General features: G+C 44.5%; 1 protein-coding gene across 1 annotated transcript in view; it reads left to right on the forward strand.

The window, feature by feature from the left end:
* The window catches only part of HERC2 (HECT and RLD domain containing E3 ubiquitin protein ligase 2), a 231,180-nt gene that overhangs the window by 38,199 nt on the left and 179,210 nt on the right, over positions 1 to 13,771 (forward strand). The window contains 10 exon segments of the mRNA XM_065880686.1: positions 1,667 to 1,886; positions 4,362 to 4,462; positions 4,948 to 5,104; positions 5,551 to 5,661; positions 6,207 to 6,378; positions 8,098 to 8,271; positions 9,937 to 10,125; positions 10,685 to 10,836; positions 12,865 to 13,022; positions 13,112 to 13,225. Of these exon segments, the coding sequence (XP_065736758.1) occupies positions 1,667 to 1,886; positions 4,362 to 4,462; positions 4,948 to 5,104; positions 5,551 to 5,661; positions 6,207 to 6,378; positions 8,098 to 8,271; positions 9,937 to 10,125; positions 10,685 to 10,836; positions 12,865 to 13,022; positions 13,112 to 13,225 (1,548 nt within the window).

A 13,771-nucleotide genomic window follows, 5' to 3' on the forward strand; every position in this document is an offset into this window, starting at 1 on the left:
ATGTGTAGACAAACTGTCTTTGACAGGGTTTGTCTCAGTGAAGTCTCCCATATGTATGCAGGGCCTCAGGCACCTATAAGTGCTGGGCCAAAGGTGATTCTGCAAGGATGCCTGTGAAGGGTAGGGATGGTACTTCATGTATAAATCTTTCTGCTTCTTCATCTTGAGCCTAGTTTGGAATTTAAAGTATTTTTTAAAAACATTTATTAATGTTTTTCTCATATTTTTCTGTTACATTGCTTTTAGTGTTTCTGAAGTCTGTATTTAAAAAAAATTTTTTTTTCCCATTTTTGGCCATGCCGCACAGCATGTGGGATCTTAGTTCCCAGACCAGGGATCGAACCCTCACCCCATGCATTGGAAGCATGGAGTCTTAGTCACTGGACCACCAGGGAAGTTCCAAAAGTATTTTTCAAAAAAAAAAAGAAAAACACACAAAACACAAAAAGACATATTTTTTCCATCTAGTTTTCTATAATGATTAGCCATTTTAGCTAGTGGAGCTTTCCAGACTTAGCATCCAACCTCTGGTGTCTGGATGTGCATCTCTGTGCCATAGTTCCTATGTGTGGAGAGGAAAGCTTTGTCCTGGTGGCCTCCCTAGAGAGTGGTGAGGTGTATCCATCTGATGCCTTCTATGATCTCCTTCTCTCCCATAGGAAAAGCATGTTTAGGTCATGGGTAGCTAAAAAATAAATGTCTTCCGTATAGGGGAAGTCAGTAGGTGTGTGACTTTAGTCTCTTGCTGTATGAGGCTACCAGGGCGATGACTGTTTTGGCTTCATAGCTAATAAATATCAGAGATAGAAAAACAAGCATAGGACATCTCCTGCTCTTGTTACCACTGGGTGCTTTATTGGTGTAGGGGGTTGGTGGAAGGTAACTTAATTTACAGGTGCTTTATTGGTATAGGGGGTTGGTGGAAGGTAACTTAATTTACAGGTGCTTTATTGGTATAGGGGGTTGGTGGAAGGTAACTTAGTTTACAGTTCAACTTAAGGCAGCTTTATGCTTAATTGTAAGACAAGACTCCTCTTAGTTATTTTCATTCACGTAATTTTCTTCTAGGTACCTAAAAAAAAAAAAGTCCTTAAGTGTAGAAAATTTCAAACATACACAGTAGAGAGAACAGTATGATGAAATACTACTTACCCATAGCACATTCTGACTAGTTACTTCATCTTTCTCTGAAATATTCCATAAATGTATTACCTCTCATCAGTCATGTATGCTGGGCAATTTATTGAAACTGTTTTTATTTTGGATTTGGTTTTATAACATGAAAATACTGGATGTAGTTTTTCTATCTAGGAAATGTGTTGCTGATAAGGATTGACTTCACAATTTTGTGTTAAAAACTTTTATACCATGTTTACAGAGGGGCAGTATAACATGGTGGCTAAGAGTGGTCTCCCGTGTGCCATACTCAGCTGGGTGACCTTGGGCAAGCACTCTGTGCCTCAGTTTCCTCCTCCATAGAATGCGTGCACAGTACTACCTCTTAATGGTGCCTGTGAGGATTACCTAATGTATGTAAACTGCTTAAAACTGTTTGTGGCACATATTAAGCACTCAGCTATTACCTATTATTGTTACCCATTTTATAATGTTACAACAAACTGTGCCCATGATATTCAGAGGTTGGCTGTTTTATCTTGTTTTCTAGAGGTGAATGAACTGAAGGAGTGCCTTTCTGTGTTGGTTAGAGAGCAACAAGCTCTGGCCATCCAGTCAGCCACCACCACCCTTTCAGCCCTGAGGCTCAAGCAGAGACTCGTCGTTTTGGAGCGATACTTCATTGCCTTGAATAGAACTGTTTTTCAGGAGAATGTCAAAGTTAAGTGGAAAAGCAGCAGCGTTTCTTTGCCTCCTGTGGACAAAAAAAGGTAATATAATTAAGAAAGAATCCTGATACCAGCTAAATATAAAACTCATGCTATTTTGTTTAACAAAGTTTAATTAAGGCTTTCAATATAGTCTGTTTTTGTTTTCTGAAAGTTTATTCTTTCTTTCCCTTTTTGTATGTTTCATATAATCTGGAGAATGGCTTTCCCAATTTGCTCATAAAGTAACAGGCTATGCTGTAACCTGTACCATTATTTTAAAGACCCTGTTCTGTCAGTAACTGTAGAAGCCAGTCAGAAGTTTAGATCGGCATGTCTAGATTTGAAAACGGGATCTGAGCATTATATTCTTTTTGTTTTGGTACTGGGTAGGGAATTATCACATTGTAGTAGTGCTTAACTAGTTTAGATGCTTCATTTTTTTTCTTCTTAATGTGATTTACTTATTCTTTTCTTACAAGAGATGCTTTTATGGATTCATATGCAGTTGTAAGAAATAATACAGAGAGATTCCTTATACCCTTCAGCCAGTTTCCCTAGTTTTTCACTTGCAAAACTGTAGTACAAAAATCACAACTAGGATATCGACTTTGATACATTGTACCTGTCTTACTCAGATTTCCCATTTTACATGCTTTCAATCCTCTGTGTACGTGTGTATGCATGAGATTTTATCACAGGTGTAGATTTCTGTCAGTACTGCCACAGGGTACAGGACAAGGACCCTTTTTTATAGCTGCAACCATTAACCTGTTCTCCATGTTTATTATGTAACCTTTTGAGGTTGGCTTTTTCACTCAGCATTATTCCTTTGAGATTCCTCCAAGTAGCTCCAAGTAGGTAGATGTGTCATCACAATGTACCACATTGTGTTTAACCACTCAACCTTTGAAGGATATCTCAGTGGTTTATCATTTTTGAGTATTTTGAATAAAGCTGCTGTGAATATTTGTGTACAGGTTTTTGTGTGAACTTAAGTTTCATTTCTCTGGAATAAATGCCTAGGGTGCAATTGCTGGGTCTTACGTTTAGGTTTGTAAGACATTTTCGTACTGATTCCGGAATAGCTGTACCATTTCACATTCTCATCTGCCATGTATGAGTGGTTCCATTTCTCCATATCCTCGTCAGCATTTGGTGGTGTTGTCACTTATTTATTTTAGCCATTCTGTTAGATGTGTAGTGTTATCTCCTAAATTTTAGTAGATATCTTTCCCTAATTTCTCGACTTATTTGGATAGTAGTGGGTTTTACCTTTTTTGTAGAACTGGCTGTGGGTTGGATAGTTGATTGGCGTAGATGGGGGTGGGTCCAAGCTATTTCTATTTCTGTTTTCTTAAATAGCTATAAAATGGAGAGCCACTTGTTGAAGATTTAGCAGTTTTTACACGGTACAGATTTAGGACTGTTTGGCTCTTTCTCCGTGGATGAGGTCACGATTGGCTGAGGGGAACCCCAGCTTCATGCCTCTCCTGGTACAGCTTTCTTAGAGGGTTGTTTCCTCATAGAGCTCCCCAAACACGTATCCTGCACTGTTCAGGATTCATAGACGTGCACATACCAGCTACCTCTGTGGGTCCCCACGTTCCTCACTGCTAATTTGACTTGATATTGTATCTTGGGGAGATCATTCTATATGATTGCCCATTTTAAATAACATTTCTCCCTAATTATGAAAGCAAATTAGAGTAAATTTGGAGAGTGAAGTATATAGTAGAAATACATAACAGTATAAAGTTGAAAATAAAATTTCTTGCTACGTATCATTGAGTTTATATTGTACACACATTTTTGTATTCTAGGTTTTTTTTAAAAGGATGATTTTTATGGTTTGTATAACTTCTTAATACGTGCAAGATGAAACCATGTCTTGTTAAATTAACGTGTATAAGTAGAAAAATGCTTAAAAAACACGTGAGAATGAAAAGCACTAAATTAAGGCGGGGTTACCTGCTGAGGTAGTTCAGGCGGGGTTACCTGCTGAGGTAGGTGGGAGTGTGGGTGAAGGAGAAGAGCACATGACAGGGCCTGCAGACCTAGCAGCCACATAGCCCTAGGCAGGGGGAGGGCCAGAGCGGATGCCCAGGCCTGGGGCTGAGCGTCGGCACTTGCTGCCTTGTTTTCTGTGTGCTCCTTACCCCTCACCTGCCTTTTCTTTACTTTGTAAGTTGAATCCCCCTTTTACGTTTATCTGTTTATTTCGTTTATCATCTTGTCTTCCCCCAACTAATAATATTAGTTCCCTGAGATTATTTCATGAGTGTTTTAGCAAGTCATTTAAAATTCTTTTTAACTGTCTTTTTTTTTCCCTCAAAGAGAAAACTTTTCCTTTACAAAGGACATTTGATAAAAGTCTTTAAAGCGTGAAACTAAAAGTCATTTGTGATCCTGCTATCTAAAGAAACCCATTGATCACATTTTGGAACAAATCCTTTCGTATTACTTATTTTATTTTAGAATTTGCACATGCCTCTGACTGACCAATTCCCACACCCCCCCCATGTATGTTGTCCGCAGTTCCCGGCCCACAGGCAAAGGGGTGGAAGGCCTTGCGAGAGTTGGATCCCGAGCAGCTCTCTCCTTTGCCTTTGCGTTCTTGCGCAGGGCCTGGCGGTCAGGTACGTGTGCCCCGCGTGTTCTGTTTCCTGCCACATCAGGGGATGTGGGTTCTTTCCTCACTTCTGCCACCAAGTGCCCCTGGGTTGATCCCATGTGCTCTCTAGGCCTCATTTTCCTTGTTTGTAAAATGAGAGGCTTCACAGTCTGTTTGACTTTGCAGGCCTGTGCTTCTAAGAAAAAAGGTGCGTATGCACATACATCCCAGGTGAACCACCGCAGTGCCTCTGTACTGATTTATTTTCTAGGAGAACCAGAAATTAGAATTGCTCACATGAGAGTCATAAAATAAAGAATTGACGTTGGAGCAACTGTTCAGTGTTAGTCTCTGAGTTCTTGCGGTATCTCATTGAGAGGAAAGTGAGAGATTGAAAACCTGCCAGTGGCATCCTCTCACTCTGGGGATAGGAGACCTGCCTGGGCGAGTGGGGAGAACTCTGTGTGCTGCCCGGGTACGGGTGGCGTCATCTGCCTTGTGTGTGCCCAGGGGAGGATGCGGACCTCTGCAGTGAGCTGTTGCAGGAATCCCTGGACGCCCTGAGAGCCCTGCCCGAGGCCTCGCTCTTTGATGAGAGCACAGTGTCCTCTGTGTGGCTGGAGGTGGTAGAAAGAGCAACCCGCTTCCTCAGGTCCGTCGTGACCGGGTGAGTTCTTCCTCTCACATTTTACTGTGTGAACGGTTCCAGCGTGCTTTGCAGTCTCGTCTCACCTTCTTCTCTTTAGAGCTAAGGAATTTAGTAGGTTGGTTTCTGGAGTGTTTCCAGCGTACCCTCAGGCTCATGATTTGAATAATGATACAAGTAGTTTTATGCTACAGCAACTTGGAATATGTCTTCTAATGTAATCATCATATAGTATCTGAACTAATACTTTTAATAAAAACTTATCTTTACAGGTTAATTGTATGCTTTAGAATCTCTGATTAAATTTGAGTAAGCAAGTCTCAGAAACCTGATTCTAAATAGTAAAAATATATTTCTCCATGGGAAAGGGAAGGTACTTATTTAACATGAACAACATGCTTGTTTTAAGTATGCCGTCTTTAAGGTCTGTCGTTACTTTGTCCCTGCATCCTCTGCTGTCATTTCAGGGATGTTCATGGAACGCCTGGTACCAAAGGGCCAGGAAGTATCCCCCTGCAGGACCAGCACCTGGCCCTGGCCATCCTGTTAGAGCTGGCTGTGCAGAGAGGCACGCTGAGGTGAGGGGTGCCATAGGCTGAGAGTGCTGTAGGGAGATGCCTCTGTATCTGAGCAGCTGTTGCATTTCATTGAACTATTTGTGACCGTAGGAAATGTGTGGTGGTCTGTGATCAAAGAACCATGTCCCAGACCCTCTATTTTCAGACCTGGGTACACTTAAGTTTTCTTCACTTCCTTTTTTGTGTTCAACTTTCTAGTAGTTTAGGAACTGTTATTTCTTTTCCCTCTCTCTCTTAATTTTCTTCAAATAGTTATTTTTATTCCATTAATTTAAGCTCCTAGAAATTCCCTGTAGAAAGTGCTATTTGAGCTTCTTAACTGGTTTTATGTTTCTCACCCACAGAAGGTAGATGTCTTGTGCTAAAATCTTGGCATTGATTTAGGGATTTTACTGCCAAGAATTGTTTTCAGGGCCTTGTTTTAGTTTCCTTTCAAATCTAAAGTATTTCTTCAGTTTTATTTAGCTGTCTGCTTTTATTTTTTACAGACCATGGCAAAATATGTTAAAGTTTTTACTAGAGAATAAAGATAATTTCTCTTCCAGCCAAATGTTATCTGCTATCCTGTTGCTGCTTCAATTGTGGGACAGTGGGACACAGGAAACTGACAATGAGCGGTCTGCCCAGGGTACCAGCGCCCCCCTTCTTCCTTTGCTGCAAAGGTTCCAGAGCATCATGTGCAGTAAAGATGCCCCCCATACAGAAGGTGACACTCATGTAGGTATCATCACGAGACTTTGCACTTAAGTAGCTCTCTTCATTTCACTTATCCTAAAGGAGTTAGCCTTTTATAAACAAGACCAGAGCACATTATCTGTGGTGGTAGTTGCTTCTGGGGGGAGAGTGGTTTTGGCCATTAAAACAGTGAATCAGAGACTTCCCTGGTGGTCCGGTGGTTAAGACTCCGTGCTTCCACTGCAGGGGGCACGGGTTCAGTCCCTGGTCGGGGAACTAAGATCCTGCAAGCTGTGCGGTATGACCAAAAATAAAGAAAAAAAACGAAGCAAACAGTGAGTCAGGTGTGGGATTGGCTATGGCAGGCCACTGTGTAGGTCACAGTTGATACAGCAGAACATCGCATGATCACACTCGGATTCTTTGCAGCAACTAAGGAGTGACCAGAGCCAGCTGTGTTTTACAGACCCTGGCCCTTTATGTTCATTTTGGATTGTGTGTATTAGGACCATGTTTCTTAACAACTATCAGCTTGTGCTTTTACAGAGATCCATCTGCTGCCTTGCTGGCCATGCAGTTTTCTTTCTGCTACGCTGGAGCCCCTGAGCCTTTTGTGCACTTAGCGCTTTTGTGTTCCCGGCAGCCAGTCGTGTTGTGGTTTGGCTGTGATGCGGCTAACCGAGTTAGTAGCGGCATGAAGATGGGTAAAAATCCTGATGATATTTCAGAAAGAGTGCGTTCTTACGGCGCCTGCGGTGGTGACATGGGGCCATGGCGCAGGAGCGAGGCTCGGCTGGCGTGGGAGGGAGCGCGCGTCTGGTTCAGAGGAGCTGTTCTGCCATGATACCTCACTCTGTCTGCATTGAGGGCAGTTACTGTGGGTTGGTGTTGACCCTTCCAGGGCCCAGGCAAATCTTCCCGCTCTGTCCTCCTCCACGTGCTGTTTATGGACGGCACCTCCATTAGCCAGCAACAGCTGCGTTGGCAGCGTGGAGCCAAGTCTGAAATGCACAGTTTCAGAAAAATATTAGAAAAAGAGTGTTGGAAATAGCGACTCACTTTGTTGGCCCTTCCTGAGTGTGGGGCACCACGCAGAGAATGTCACATAAGTCATCACTGTGTTTAGTCCCAGGAAGCTGAGGCTGGTGGCAGAGCAGGGCCCGCCCAGCTCCACACCCCTGGGGCTGTGGCTTTTTAGAGGTACACGTTTGATCTTGCAGGTCTTTTCTGGAAAGACTTAGCTATTCCGTTATGAAGTTTCAGCCTAATTATTCTTTCACTTTGCAGTCTTTAGTGATAATAAAGCTATTCTGGCTTCAGAAGAATTAGAATCATTACTTAATGTGCAAATAAAATTAGGTTTTCTGATGAGTGGGCAGCATTTAGATTAAAGTAAGTGGTTTTTGTTTTCAGTTTTCAAAGCCAGGTTGAGGTACAGTGCTTTGTTCCCAGGAAGATTGCTCTGAGTTCTTTCGAGGGTCCTTGGGGTAGTGAACCTGAGGACGGTCGGGCTGTGTCTTTTACCTGTGTGGAGTTCGCACACAGGTGACGGATGTGCAGATGTGTGGGCACCACTGTGTGCGGTGCGTGTATAGATCTCAATGCGTCAGCAACACTTCTTACTTGATAGCCAGAAAGGGGCAGGTTTACAGATAATGTCTAACTGTGAATACCAAAATATAAAGAGTGGTTAAAGGCTAACTGTGTTACTTTAATCTTTCCCACCGTTTCTGAAGATGTTTCTTTACTTTTCTTCTCTAGCTTCTGTCTGGCCCTCTGAGCCCCAATGAGAGCTTCCTGAGGTACCTCACTCTTCCGCGAGACAGCGAGCTTGCCATAGACTTACGACAGACTGCGGTTGTTGTCATGGCCCACCTGGACCGCCTGGCCGCCCCCTGTATGCCACCTCTCTGTAGCTCTCCGACCTCTCATAAGGTCAGTGCGAGAGCATTGTTTATTCTCTGTGTGTATGTTCCTAGGTTCTCATTCTGTACCTGTGTGGAGACTCTCTTTCTCTGCTGTTGGGGTGGATTTGGCTTTCAGCTTTTAAACATGTATACGCTTTAAGGCGTCGTTAGCGGTCACAGTGGGTGATGAGCAGGCCGAGGCACACAGCGGTTCAGGACCCACCCCGTGTCCCAGGTTCCAGATTCAGGGGCACGTCCCTGGAGCGCTCTCCTGCCTTCCCACAGCCACAGGCCACGCTGTCTTCCTCAGGAGAAAGGTAGCGACGTGTCTGACACTAAGCTGGGTGTGTGGGGGCCTGCTGGTGCAGGCCCACGGAGGACCTCACACAGACGCACCCGACCATCACTATGCTGCCCCACTGTGTCGATGAGAAGGCTGCCGTTTGGAGTGGTACCGAACCTTGCCAAGGTCACGCAGAAGAATCCTGGTTTTGAATCCAGATTTTTCTAATGGTTTTCTTTGTTTGTTTTGGCAGCATAAGTACTTTTATTTATTTATTAAATTAATTTTTATTGGACTCTAGTTGATTTACAGTGTTGTGTTAGTTTCTGCTGTACAGCAAACTGCAGATTTTTCTAATTCTTAATGCTTTTTTCCTTTGGCTGAGCCATGTGGCTTGTGGGATCTTAGTTCCCTGACCAGGGATTGAAGCTGGTCCCCGGCAACGAGAGCGCAGAGTCCTGTCCACTGGACCGCCAGGGAATTCCTTCTAACTTTTAATGTTTAATACGAGGAGTATTTATTTTATTTTGCAGGTATTTATGTTTTCCAGATAAGTGATACATTCCTATGGTTCAACAATGAAAACTAAATGCAGAGACACCCTGTCACTTCCTCTCCCACTGCCTCCTCGCCCTCTTTCCCCACCTTTGCCTCTCATGCTTCTGGTCCCTTACGCATCCTTTCAGTTCTCTCAGCAGTATTGTGTTATATCACTTCTGTAGCTTGTTTTTTCACTAAGCCGACTACTGAAGAGCTCTCTGTATAAGTAAGCAGAGCTTCTCTCTTTATTTTTAAAAGAAACTCAGTGTTCCACATGTGGACGTATCATGATTTTTTAAAATGTCTCCTATTGGTGGACACTTGTGTTGCCAGAAGCTTGCTACTCAGGTAACGCTGCGATGGCTACCCTCTACCTTTGTTCCTCTATGTGTGTGCACGCGTCTGCAGTGGTGATGTACCCGATGTGGTGGACACGTGAGCTGATAATCCCCGAATTGCTCTTACGTGGCTTCATTCCTCTCACCCCCACCAACAGCCAGGGACACTTGTCTCCTAGGCTTGTGCTTAGGCCTTCGGGTCCCTGCCTGTAACGGCGAAGTGGTAACCTGATATGGTTTGAGCATTTAAAAATATGTTTCAGGTCTACTTGTACTACTTTTTAATGGGCTCTGTTAAAATGAAATGCTGTGGAAAAGAAACCTGTTCAGTTACTTCATCTTACCTGCTAACTGAGGCCATATGGGGTATTCTGAGTTATTTTGATGTTGTGAATCAGCTTTCTTTACTTCCTTTATTTTTATCTTACTGTATCTCATCGTTACTCCTTGCACGAATTATTCTTTCTTTTGTCTAAGAAAGAATTTTCTTGCTGATATAAAGAAAATGTTTCCTTACGTTGTTGTCTGACAGGGATCATTGCAAGAGGTCATAGGATGGGGGTTAATAGGATGGAAATACTATGCCAATGTGATCGGTCCAATTCAGTGTGAAGGCCTTGCCAACCTTGGGGTCACACAGATCGCCTGTGCAGAGAAGCGCTTCTTGATCTTGTCGAGGAATGGCCGTGTGTACACGCAGGCCTACAACAGTGACACGCTGGTAGGTGCTGGGGCGGGTTGGTGGAGGGGCGTCTTTGCTATGGGTGCTGTGGATCTTGTCTTTCTTTCTGTCGGTTGACTTCTGAAGATTTATAGGCACCTGCTCATCGTATATTATTAGTTGTGTTTAAAAATTTTAATCGTGATCATTATTGTCAAGATTTTGGGGGCAGAATTTCTCGGTTTTTAAGCTCAGGAACTCCTTACAGCGCCATTTATTGCCAGCTGTTATTCCCATTTGTAAACTGTAACGTCATTTCACTTTGGGGGCCAGGAAGGTAGTAACAAATGAGGCAGTCGTGGGGTTGGTGGCAGATTGGGCACGTTCCTGTTAAAGGAAGGAGCTCTTCACTTCTGAGCATGTGGAGGCCGCCCGCCTGGTGCTCTTCTGTTGGTGCCGGGCAGGGTGACTGGGCAGGTGGCCTGGCAACCACCAGAGGCTTATGATCTTTCAGTTCGAGAGGAGTTTGTCCACGTAAGGTACAGGGTTGAGGCGAGTCATGCTGTTTTCTTTGTCCTTGGACTGCTTACCAATTTTCTTCCTATTTTTACCTTTTTAGGCTCCACAGCTGGTCCAGGGTCTTGCCTCCAGAAACATTGTAAAAATTGCTGCCCATTCGGACGGTCACCACTACCTGGCCTTGGCAGCCACCGGAGAGGTGTATTCCTGGGGCTGTGGGGATGGTGGACGTCTAGGCCACGGGGACACAGTGTATGTACAGCCTATTCCTGTAATTGACACACTCTTGTGCTGCTGTAACCAAAATAGGGTGGAAAAGAAAAGTGTGGTGAGGTGTTTTGCAGCTGCTCAGACATGTAGGGCTAGGACAGAGAGGGCTGCCGAGGGGGATCAGTGCTCTGGTGGCCCTGGGCAGTCGTGCCCCCAGCACAGGGAGTGATGGCAGCTGGCCTTCGTGTTCCTCTCCCCCAGCTTTTGCTACTCCTGTTGTTAGCTGCCCACGCCGCACCCTCACCGTGGGGTTTCCTAAACCAAATCCCACGCTCTTCCTTCATTTACAGTCTCCACACATCTCTGTCAGATGAGGTCCTCGTTTCCTTGAGCCATACTGTCGTTTTCCCAGCTAATAAAATCAAGAGTTTCCTAATACCTTATTTTGTGGAAGCTTTCGATTATCGTAAGAGACCAAGAAATAAAGCAGAGTGGTTGTTCTTAATGCAGGCTTGTGAAAAGAAAGAGTTCTGATGGCTGCCTCAGAATCAGAGGAGCCCTTTTGTATGTTGCCGTTGTGAGTGGAGCCTTAGGCTGAAATCGAAGATGCAGCCCCATTTCAAAGTGGTCAGAGCCGTGAGTAGGGAGTGGGCAGCAGCAGTCGAGAGGAGACTGCCCCGTTCTCACTGGGGTGGAGGTGGACATCCACCAGGAAGGATCCCAAACTGTGAAGAAAGAGTCATGCATACTGGGTGTTAGCATTCAGCAGACTTGATATTCCAAACTGGACAGTGTTGTAGGGGACTCAGACAAATGTGGTAAAATGATAGTGAAAAAAAGGAATGATAAGTACAGAACTTAGAATTGTTACTCTCAGGTTAGCAGGGGGGCAGGGTTAGCATGGAGCACACAGGATTTGAAAGGGTTGAGCTACAGGATGGAGGCATTAGTCTTTTTACTTTTTTTATGTTATATATAATTAGTATGCATAAAATATGTTGTAATAAAATAATACTCAGTTGAAGTTAAATGCTAGGTTGACTAACTTGTCCATTGCTCGAGGAGTTGAGGGAAGGCAAGGAGACCAGTACGAAGGGCAGGAGTTGCAGAGGAACTTTGGTGTGTGTGGTGGGGGGGTTGAGACTTGAGCTGAATGGAAGAAGGGGGAAGTGGTACCAGAGTAGAGTCATTTGTCCCCCTTCCCGTGTGTGCCCCTGCCTCTGTGTGTGTTTATTTTGCAGAAAAGTGGGTCACAAAGTGAGCGAACTATGTCTTTGGAGAGGCTGGAGTGGGTGTTACCAATCACATCAGACATATTTTAGATTATAAGCATCGGGCATTTTGCTAATTTTGAAGGTGAAGAATCAACTAAGGAGACTCTTCTGCCCAGTTCATCCTTGCTGTTTCCGACTTTTCATTTGTAAAATATAGATTGCAGTGCGATTAGTAAACCTTGCTCCATCATTCCTTCTCATTTGTTTAACAAATACGTATAAATTTCAACCATGTGTAAGGAGATTTACAAATTCATCAGCTTCCCTTACACAGTCTGGTGAGCTTCACAAATGCCTGCAGCTGGGAGCCACCATAAATGAGGCACGGAGCAGTTCCATTACCCACTCCTACCCCCCTCCCCCTTTCTTTGGACCCTTTTGCAGCCAACCCCTGCTCCCCACTTCCAGCTCCTGGTGGCCACTGACCTGCCCTCTGCCACTTGGTAGTATTCTCTTTCTGGCTCTGTCAGTGAGCTTCATCTTTCCCTGTTGCTGAGTGCTGTCTGTGGATAGGCCACCATTCAGACCACTGTGACCACACTTGCCATGGACTTGATCACCTTTGTCTTTAACAGACACTGTTGTGATAGTCTGCTGGATGCCATGCTTGGCATTAGGTGCCCACTTAACAAAGAATCATGGAGGTGGTATGTGTTTGAATTCTGTATTTCTTAATTATTTCATAAGGCACCTGAATGGTGAAAGTGTCTTGACGCTCTGATAGTTTATTCCCAGTAGTGTCACTAATAGGAAGGTCTCAGAAGGCCATTCACGTTTGTTCCTCTTCTCTCCACAGGCCTCTTGAGGAGCCTAAGGTGATCTCTGCCTTCTCAGGAAAGCAGGCCGGGAAGCATGTGGTGCACATTGCGTGTGGGAGCACATACAGTGCGGCCATCACTGCCGAGGGCGAGCTGTACACCTGGGGCCGGGGGAACTATGGGCGACTGGGCCACGGTATGTCTGCTCTGAGTCAGCTGGAGCATGCAGCATGAGGCTGCCTCTTCTGAGGAACTTGCAGTAACAGTGGTCCTATCTTTTTGAAGGCTCCAGTGAAGACGAGGCCATTCCGATGCTGGTAGCTGGGCTCAAAGGGCTGAAGGTCATTGACGTGGCATGTGGGAGTGGTGATGCTCAAACGCTGGCTGTGACGGAGAATGGTATGTGGGGCACTGCTGCCCTGGACAGGCTCTCAGGATGAGGAGGGCCGCTCTCTTAGAGGGAATGAGCTTTGGAGTCTTTCTTTTTTTTTTTTTGGGCTGTGCCACACGCCTTGTGGGATCTTAGTTCCCTGACCAGGGGTTGAACCTGGGTCTCCTGCAGTTGAAGCGCAGAGTCCTAACCACTGGACCGCCAGGGAAGTCCCTGGAGTCTTTAAGTGAGTGTGCACCTCAGTGTCTTCAGGAGAGGTAGAGAAGTTATGGGACTTGTAACTTCTGTTACCCAGGGCCAGAGAGCTACCATCCTTCCTGGTTGGGCATTTTACTTTTTAACAAAGAAATGAAAATAAATGGAATAATTGACGTTTTAAGTCGTTTCTGATTATTGTGATTATATTTCCTAATGTTCAGCCACCCTTGATTCCCTGTGGTAAATCCTGCTTAGTCTTTGTGTATTCACAGTATGATACTTGTTTTTAATTTCAGTTTTATATTTGTGTTCATTACTGCGATTGTACTCATTTGACACTTTTTGAGGATACATTT

This window comes from Phocoena phocoena, chromosome 7 (assembly GCF_963924675.1).
Source record: "Phocoena phocoena chromosome 7, mPhoPho1.1, whole genome shotgun sequence".
Taxonomy (NCBI): domain Eukaryota; kingdom Metazoa; phylum Chordata; class Mammalia; order Artiodactyla; family Phocoenidae; genus Phocoena; species Phocoena phocoena.